Below are 9,558 nucleotides of genomic sequence, written 5' to 3'. Positions count from 1 at the left end.
CTCAAGACGGGCCTATATTAGGGCGTATTTATGTGTATACAGTGGTACCTCGGGTTACATATGCTTCAGGTTACATATGCTTCAGGTTACAGACTCGGCTAACCCAGAAATAGTACCTTGGGTTAAGAACTTTGCTTCAGGATGAGAACAGAAATCACGCGCTGGCAGCAGCGGGAGGCCCCATTAGCTAAAGTGGTGCTTCAGGTTAAGAACAGTTTCAGGTTAAGAACGGACCTCCAGAACAAATTAAGTTCTTAACCCGAGGTACCACTGTACTTACTACAGAGTAAGGCCCACTGAATTCATTGGGACTGCTGCATAAACATGCTTACGATCATGATTAAAAAGAGAACTGTGAGGACTGTTAGGAGCCGGGAGACCAGGTGCAAAACAGAACAGTGCTAATGAATGGTTTTCAGTTACATAAAAGGCAATGCAAAAGAAAATATAGAAGATACTGCCCTTTTTACACTATTACAGTTGTGGGAGCCTTGTCTTTTGGACTTGACCATGCTAATTAGAGCAATCGGTTCTGGCAGACAGGATTGGAATCTATAAGGTAAAAAAAAAAGGTAAACGGCCCCTGGACGGTTAAGTGCAGTCAAAGGCGACTATGGGGTTGCGGCGCTCATCTCACTTTCAGGCCAAGGGAGCTGGCGTTTGTCCACAGACAGATTTCCGGGTCATGTGGCCAGCATGACTAAACTGCTTCTGGCACAACGGGACACCGTGACAAAAACCAGAGCGCACAGAAACACCGTTTACCTTCCCGCCGCAGCAGTACCTATTTATCTACTTGCACTGGCATGCTTTCGAACGGCTAGGTTGGCAGAAGCTGGGACAGAGCAATGGGAGCTCACCCCGTTGCAGCGGTTTGAACTGGAATCTATAGCACATTATTAAAGATGCAACCCTATACAGATCGGAGAGCAAGTCCAGTTGGATTTACTTCTCGCTAGACGTCGCTTCTCAGCAGAGTAGGATTGTATTGTAAGATTCATTTTGAGTAGTAGGGACTATTCTTTCAGGATAGTTTATTCCATTGAAGTCTGCTTTTTTGATTACTTTCCCAACCTGGTCAGTATCTTAGTTATTAGTAAGCATAATGCATGTTTTACTGAGTACTCCCCCCCCCCCATCCGCTACACTGTACTACATAGCCGATATATACACATTCTGTGAAAAGGCCTTAGTTTTCTGCAGTGCAATAGACCCCCACCTTACTGCATAACTACCATTTTCATGGGGACGCGGGTGGCGCTGTGGGTAAAAGCCTCAGCGCCTAGGGCTTGCCGATCGAAAGGTCGGCGGTTCGAATCCCCGCGGCGGGGTGCGCTCCCGTTGTTCAGTCCCAGCGCCTGCCAACCTAGCAGTTCGAAAGCACTCCCGGGTGCAAGTAGATAAATAGGGACCGCTTACCAGCGGGAAGGTAAACGGTGTTCCGTGTGCTGCGCTGGCTCGCCAGAGCAGCGATGTCACACTGGCCACGTGACCCGGAAGTGTCTTCGGACAGCGCTGGCCCCCAGCCTCTTAAGTGAGATGGGCGCACAACCCTAGAGTCTGTCAAGACTGGCCCGTACGGGCAGGGGTACCTTTACCTTTACCTTTACCATTTTCATGTATCTGTGTGTTGGTTCCTCCCTTTGGTAGTGGCTGCTAATTCTCAAACACCACTTCCATTTATTGGTTGCTGATGAGACCTGCCTGAACTGTCAAATGTGGAATCAGCGTGACAGAATTGCTTCCTCTATTGTGGACGTGTAAAATCTGTTTGTTTTTTTATTCATGCTAATTTAATAAGTACATTATGCATAGCTGCGTAACCGGCTGCAACTCCCAAATGCAATGGTATAATGACAACATGCGACCTGATCTGTCGTTAGTGAAACTACAGTCCTTTTTCACATGTACATGTATAGGATTAAGTTTCGTAATCCTAAACACAATTCTTTGAAAATGAGGGGCCCTTAATAGCGCTGTGTCTAACAGCCCAGCCATGCCTGTCTTAACAAAAAAAATATGTTCCATTGAAACTGTGTAAGGAGGGTCCTTTTTTTTTTAGCAGGACTTAAAAAAACATTTTACTTGTAAGAAAACAGAAATGTACAAAAGAAAATACAAAAGCAATGTTTAGAAGTTGAATTGAAATGACCGAGTTCTAAATACAGGAAATCCCTGCAAATTATAAATGAATAGATCATAAGTATAAACAAGGGCTTTTGGAAATAATCAGCCAACACTGGCAGGATTTCCAGTCAGGCATGTTCCTGAGGATATTTATAATTCCAAAATACATGGGTGTATTTTTTAATCCCAAGGTATTCTTCAGAGCTCCATGACTTGCCTGTGCTTTTAAATTTGTGTCAGTTCTGACATGACCATCAAATACCAGGCTCCCCCCTCCCCCGACAACAATTTCCAAAAAAGTATTTTTTGCAAAGCGTTGTTCCTGCCCTCCCACCCCTTATTGTCCTTATTTGCTGCATTCCTGAAAATATTTAATAATCAAGCTTGTTGATTCTGGTGAAATAGTCACAAAGTATTCCCTGAACTGGGATGCGGGTGGCGCTGTGAGTTAAACCACAGAGCCTAGGACTTGCTGATCAGATGGTCGGCGGTTCAAATCCCTGCGACTGGGTGAGTTCCCGTTGCTCGGTCCCTGCTCCTGCCAACCTAGCAGTTCGAAAGCATGCCAGTGCAAGTAGATAAATAGGTACTGCTCTGGCGCAAAGGTAAACGGCGTTTCCATGCGCTGCTCTGGTTCACCAGAAGCGGCTTAGTCATGCTGGCCACATGACCCGGAAGCTCCCTCAGCCAATAAGCACTACAACCCCAGTCGGTCACGACTGGACCTAATGGTCAGGGGTCCCTTTACCCCTTTACCTTTATTCCCTGAATTATTCATTCTATCTTTTCCCAAAGTGTTTGATTTCACACAATTTTTTGGCAATGTTCATCCATTGCATTATTTATGTTGAGGCTAAATTTGCTAAGACTTCCTTCCAATGAGAAAATGGGCAACCTTACCTTATCTCCCTCCCCGCCCCCGAGTTGTGAAATTTAGCATTTTTCAGAGTCCTAAGCAAAGTGGCCCTATGTAATCTACCCAGGCTCTCAGAACTGGTCCCATGCAGTGTTACCTCAAAAACTTCCCTCATAAAATGCCTCTCTGCTGTATTAAAAGCCTTTTCTGCATCAACAGCCTACTGTCGATCAGCCAAAGAAACAAAACTAATTTCCCTCATTTTCTCTCAGCTGATGGTTGTTTTAAACATTTAACTGATCTTTGTGTGTAAAAACGTCCATGGTTTTAATCGTTCTGCTAATACTGAGGGTAGTATTTTGTGGTCCACATTCAACACTGCGCATCCCCACTTATTTCTTTCTAGGGTCATAGTATAATTTGTGATGTTTCCCTGAGCATACTGGAAATGTCTTCCTTTCTATACAGTATGAAAATTATAAAAGTTAATCTGGGAATAAACTGTACTTTAAACACTTTAGAAAATTTGTTGGTGTAATTATCTTGGCCTGGCCCCTTATTCTATTTTGATTGTATAGCACGTTGTATAACATAGTAACTCATGCGTCCAACATCCTTTTTTTGTGACAATTCTGTATGTTTTGTTAAGAATTGCTGACAGTGAAAATCCTGTTCATTGTTACTCAAGAGCAAGTATGTTCAATGGGACCTACTCCCAAGTAAGTCTGAACAGGATTGCAGCCTAAATTATATAATCTATAAATTGAATTATATCTAATACAGGAAAGGTATAGTTTTCTATAGTATAGTAAGGATTCCTGAATCTCATCCTCCATTGGAGGAATTACCTTTAGATTGTTTTAGTGGTGGAATCGGTTTAAATCCGAGTCTGAAACTAATAGGTTTTCTTGATTTGCCTCTACAATCATAAATACCCTGGTTAGAGAACAGCATAGCTTTTGCTATGCCAAGCATTTTATAATTTGAATCTCAAGTGTTTTGTTTTGTTTTTTTAATTTAGCTGTTTTGATTTTGTGTTTTCTGCTGTATACTGTATGGAGTGGCCCTAACCAGACTTAATATGGGTTACATGTTTGCAGAAATAAAAAATGTATAAGTTGTATACAATACACCATCACAGAAAGAGCTTTTCATACAAAATTTATTTCACACTTTTTATACAAATATCCACAGGTGATTTTTAGCCGTGATTTAACATTTGATGTTAGCGACAATGTATAAAATGAATATATATACCAGTGACGTGACTTGAGATGACACTTTATAATAAAGACCAGCCCTAATTTAGCATTGCCTATGGATTTGCCCCCCCTTTTTTGACAAGGCACCAGAATTAATTATTATTTTTTTAAAATGAGAAGATGCAGTAGTGTTTTAAAGTTCTGCCTTTTCAAGTTTCAAAGCCCATAGCTGTGGGATCCTGAACAATAATGATTTAAGAAGTGCAGTATTTGGTGGAATGCGTTGCGAGGCACCGGAGTTGGTAAATGAGGTTTGGCAATAATAAGTTTAAATATTTTTTAAAAAGGCTTTTTGGAAGAAAAAATACTTTTTTTATATAAACTGCATGGTCAGAGTTTTTTTTCTTTTTGGTTGGTCTGAAGACTATGATTCTATGAAGCCTTGAGCTGGAAAATAGACCACAAGGGTCATTTTGCCCAACTCCCTGCAACGGTGCAAGAAGAAGAAGAAGAAGAAGAAGAAGAAGAGGAGTTTGGATTTGATATCCCGCTTTATCACCACCCGAAGGAGTCTCAAAGCGGCTAACATTCTCCTTTCCCTTCCTCCCTGACAACAAACACTCTGTGAGGTGAGTGAGGCTGAGAGACTTCAGAAAAGTGTGACTAGCCCAAGGTCACCCAGCAGCTGCATGTGGAGGAGCAGGGAATCGAACCCGGTTCACCAGATTACGAGTCTACCACTCTTAACCACTACACCACACTGCAATCTTTTGCCCAACATGGGTCTCAAACTCTGCTGACTGAATGATCCCAGATCAAGGTGGAATGAAAGAAGTTGAACTTGACAGCCTTGGAAAGGCCAATAATCACCAGCAGCTAGTGATTTATTTTTATTTATTTATTTTTGTAGTGTAACTGTAAGGCATATAGAGTCTGGTTCCTGATGATAGATATTTAAAGGTTTGCATAGTTTTCACCCAATCTCAAACTATCTGCACATACTAAAGCTTCTGTTGACATTTCACATATAGTAAATGTTACGGCACATTTATGATCCTTGCTTAATCAGTACCAATGAGGGCTTTTTTAATATATAGAGATGTAGCTTAAAAAAACCAACAGCAAATACCTTGGTTACAATCACAAGTATCAAACTGTATGGAACTATTCTTAAAATCAAAATTTAGGTATTTAGTCAGTAGTCTTAAATTGGACCAGTGAAGATCCATGGTTAAATTTATTCGTAGCTTATCCTTTGTTTCAAGTGCGATAACATTTGCAGTAGTTGATCTTGTTGCAATACAGAGCTAGAAAACCTCCCCCCTCGTGTCCCCCCCCCCATGGAACACTTGCCACATAAGTTAGTCATATAAAACTTCTATAGATAAAACATCTGCAGGTATGCATTAGTGCACAAATTATTCAGAAGATACAATACTTCCTCTATTACACAATCAGAAATATGTATAAAGAAGGATTTTACAAGAATGTTTTAGTCGTTGGTATCCAAAGGTTTAAGAATTGGCACATCTGGTGGAAAATGTTCGGCCTTAAACCCTGAACTCTTACGCACTATTGCTAACTATATTTAAAGTTCATTAAAAAAAAGAATCTTTGGCTTAACAGTTAGTCAAAGACAAAGATTTATGGTAAAAATAAATATATAGGAATGACTTACAGTATATACAAAAAGTACAACCAATATTCAAGCTTTGAAAAACAAACCTGTGTATATTTGGTGTGAGCAACAGGGGCACACAAACTGATCTTTAAAAAGCATGACTGAAACATGGCCTATTGCACATTTTAAGATAATGCTGGCTACCATGGCTGCAAGGACAAGGAATTAGCAGATTTAGGGTGCAATCGTATAGATGCTTATTTAGGAGTAAGACCCATGGAACTCAACAACCTGCTCCTGAGTAGACGTGTATACAATTGCACTGTTGGGAGATTTCAAAATTACCTGACGTACACATGTCAAAGCCGCTATGCATGTTGGTGGGTGGTGATTTTTCGGGTGGCAGGGCAGTAATTTTAAAACTCCCCTCCCTTTGCCACAGTAGGATCAGTACAGCAGTTAAAGGAAGGAGTGCCTTTAAATTAGGGCTGCCATATGTCCAGGTTTTCCTGGACACATGTGGGAATTGGGTTGCAAAATGGAGTCAGGGTGGATTTTTCCTTAAGTGGCAAAATAAATCCGGGGGGGGGGGGGGGGGAGAGAACCTGGACATATGGCAAGTAGGGCTTTTTTTTAAAAAAAAACCAGCTTTGGGCAATATGGCAACCCTATTTAAACGCATGCAAAGCGCCATGCTCTCACTACTGAGAAACATTCCCTATTCGCATATATTCATAGACAGAAGGAATGGCTTCCGTGTGAATATGACTTCCAGACAAAGCTAAGCTTCACCTCTCCTTTAGAAATTTAGCCACACCAATTTGCACCGGTTCTTGAATGCATACTTCTTTTTTTACAAGAACACATACACATGTATTGGCAGAAACAAAAAAATAAACCCATCAACCAACCAAATGTACGAAAGCTTGACAAAATGTCAGGAAACGTTTACTTCTGTTGCATGCGGGTTGGTTTTCCCCTCCCAGCAGAACAAAACAAAAAAAGCCTTTCAAAATCCAAGCCATACATTCCCCCCAAAATGAAAGAACCCGTTACTTTACATGGGCAAAGTGAAAGGTTTGATTTTAGCAGACTCCCATCAAAGTTTACAACCTATTTTCAGTGCCATGGCTTAATCCTAGAAATGGGAAGGAATAAACTTGCGACCATTTGCAGAGTGCCTCTCGCAAGTGAATACTTACAACCAGCTTCCATATGCATGAGAGTAAGGGAGAGTATCTTCCAGGTTTTTTGGGGGGCTGGGGTGCCCCTAAAAACCAGGAAATATAAAAGCATGTTCCAAAGTTAATGCTTGGCTTGCTACCACTGGGAAGTTGCAACCACAAATGGGAGAGCTAGGCAATGCCTCTCTGTCACACTCAAGTCTCATACCGTATATGTGTCTGTGTAGTGTTGTGTGGCTGGACTCTCCTCACACAAAAAAGTGACATTGCATTCCATGCAAGGCAATATCCCCTTCCACCGAGACACAGATTTAAATAACAAAAGACCAATGAACTGAAATGTTAAAGAGCACCCATGTTTAGGGAAATGATCATAGTATCTTTCATAGGTTAGCTGCTCAGGTATGCAAGAAAAACAGGGCAAGAAGGTTAGCCAGGTTGAGACAGGACCGGACATGCAGTTCGAACTAATGCACACTTCAAATTCTCGCAGGAGAGTTCAAATAAGCCACATATCTCAGGTTACTTCATTTCTATTTAGCTCTTGGACAATTGCCTCTCCCACACAATTGGCTCAACCATTCCAGACAGAGCAGCCTGAGATTATTTTCCCTCTACAGACTCTCTCCCCTCCTCCTTTCCTGCCTGATAATTTCGATTAAAACTGAAATGGCTTTTGAACATTGGACATTTTAGATAAGGCATGTAGATTGGTTTAAGCAGTCTTCAAAGTTAGGTCTGCAAAACAAAAAAATGCTTTCGTATAGAAGTAACAATATTTTTTTTTAAGGCAGCTGTTTCTCTACATAGGACTTCCATCCTTCCATCATGTGAATCAAATACACTTTTTTTTTTATTTTAAACGAGCCTTCAGTTCAGGGGTGATCCCTGGGAATAACTTTCGTTTTCATCCCATTTCGTGATCCACTGTTTTTTTGCATAATTCTCTTTAGTTTTTCCTTCTTTGATCTGCCTCTCCTCTTTCCGAATTCTTACAGCGTGGTAGCGTGGGACGCTGTCATCGTACCTGGAACGCTGGAAGAACCCACACTGTAGGGGAAGGAAAGCCAAGATAGGAGTTAAATGTGCGGTTACGTCCTTGCGCCAGCAGAACACAGACAACAAGCCTTCCTTTAAAGAGAACAGGCAAAATGCAGCACCCCAAATGCAGCAGCAGCAGCAGCAGGAGTCGGCAAAGAGCGCAATCCAAGCAGGTAATCCATTAATCCATTAATCTCAAATCTACCTTATAAAAATAATACTTTTTTTAAAAAAAGAAAAAAGTTGAGCCAACATAGTTATACTCTGTATGTTGTCAAGATAAAAAGGTGAGTTTGCGGCTTCTGGATTAAGAATCCTATATTAGTAAACTATGAAAACAGTTCCCTGTAGAGCCAAGGTCTCTCAAATATGGTCTCTGGTGGTGGTGAGGAATTTCTTAAGCAACAAACAGAGCAAAATATTGATTTCAAGTTCTGCATATCAGAACTTGGGGGCGAGGCGGGCAGAATCGGGAATGGCACCTCACTTTGTGCCAGTTTGGATAGAAAGGCAGAAACCTAACTCTTCCCCCCCCCCAAAAAAAAACAAAAACCCAACTCTCTAGCACAGGCAAACTCGGCCCTCCAGATGTTTTGGGACTACAACTCCCATCATCCTTGACCACTGGTCCTGTTAGCTAGGGATGATGGGAGTTGTAGTCCCAAAACATCTGGAGGGCCGAGTTAGCCTATGCCTGCTCTAACACAAACTGAGGATTCACAAGGGATGAAGTAAGGGGATGAAGACCAGGTCGAAAGGCATCCAGCAGTGAAAACGTCTCTTGTGCAAGGCTCCCCACTTTTCTAAAGAACTTTGGGAGGGAGGGAGGGAAGCGATTGGCCTTCTCACTTCACAGAAGGCTTGGGGCAACCAGAAGTGGAAAGCACCCCTCTCACCACTTGACTGCCTCAAAGCCACATCCAACTCGGTGGAAGAGTGAGGCTATTCAGTCTTGCTATTTCCCAGTGTCTTCCCTCCTAGCTTGGTATGAATCATGACTCTCGCCCCCAGCTGCCCGATTTTTACTTGCAGTCGCCAGACACGACAGTAGGCCCCCGAAGCTACCATAAGGCATTGTACCGTATACAGTGGTACCTCGGGTTACATACGCTTCAGGTTACATACGCTTCAGGTTACAGACTCCGCTAACCCAGAAATAGTACCTCGGGTTAAGAACTTCAGGATGAGAACAGAAATCGTGCTCGGGCAGTGCGGCGGCAGCGGGAGGCCCTATTAGCTAAAGTGGTGCTTCATGTTAAGAACAGTTTCAGGTTAAGAACGGACGTCTGGAACGAGTTAAGTTCTTAACCCGAGGTACCACTGTACAGGTAATAAATTTCCTTTTTGTTTTTTTTTGGTTCAACGTGTACCGTATTCTTCTTCATGGAAAAATAAGACATCCCCTGAAAACAAGACCTAGCGCATCTTTGGGAGCAAAAATTAATATATGACACGGTCTTATTTTCAGGGAAACAGGGTATGCACTCTGGAGGCCAGAAGCCTAACTCGTTTACTCCCATGGGCCTG

General features: G+C 42.0%; 1 protein-coding gene across 2 annotated transcripts in view; it reads right to left on the bottom strand.

Moving 5' to 3' along the window:
* Nucleotides 1–4,128: 4,128 nt before the first annotated feature.
* Nucleotides 4,129–9,558, bottom strand: part of ITGA6 (integrin subunit alpha 6) — a 65,975-nt gene continuing 60,545 nt past the window's right edge. For both annotated transcript variants that reach the window (XM_083405852.1, XM_083405851.1), the window contains one exon: nt 4,129–8,040. Coding sequence is in view for 1 of the 2 variants with exons in the window: in XM_083405851.1 (XP_083261977.1) it covers nt 7,861–8,040 (180 nt within the window). In the remaining variant the exon portion in view is untranslated. The remainder of the gene's footprint in view (nt 8,041–9,558) is intronic.

This window comes from Podarcis tiliguerta, assembly GCF_965153285.1.
Source record: "Podarcis tiliguerta genome assembly, chromosome: 1".
NCBI lineage: Eukaryota > Metazoa > Chordata > Lepidosauria > Squamata > Lacertidae > Podarcis > Podarcis tiliguerta.
This window is presented reverse-complemented; position numbering and strand designations above follow the sequence as displayed.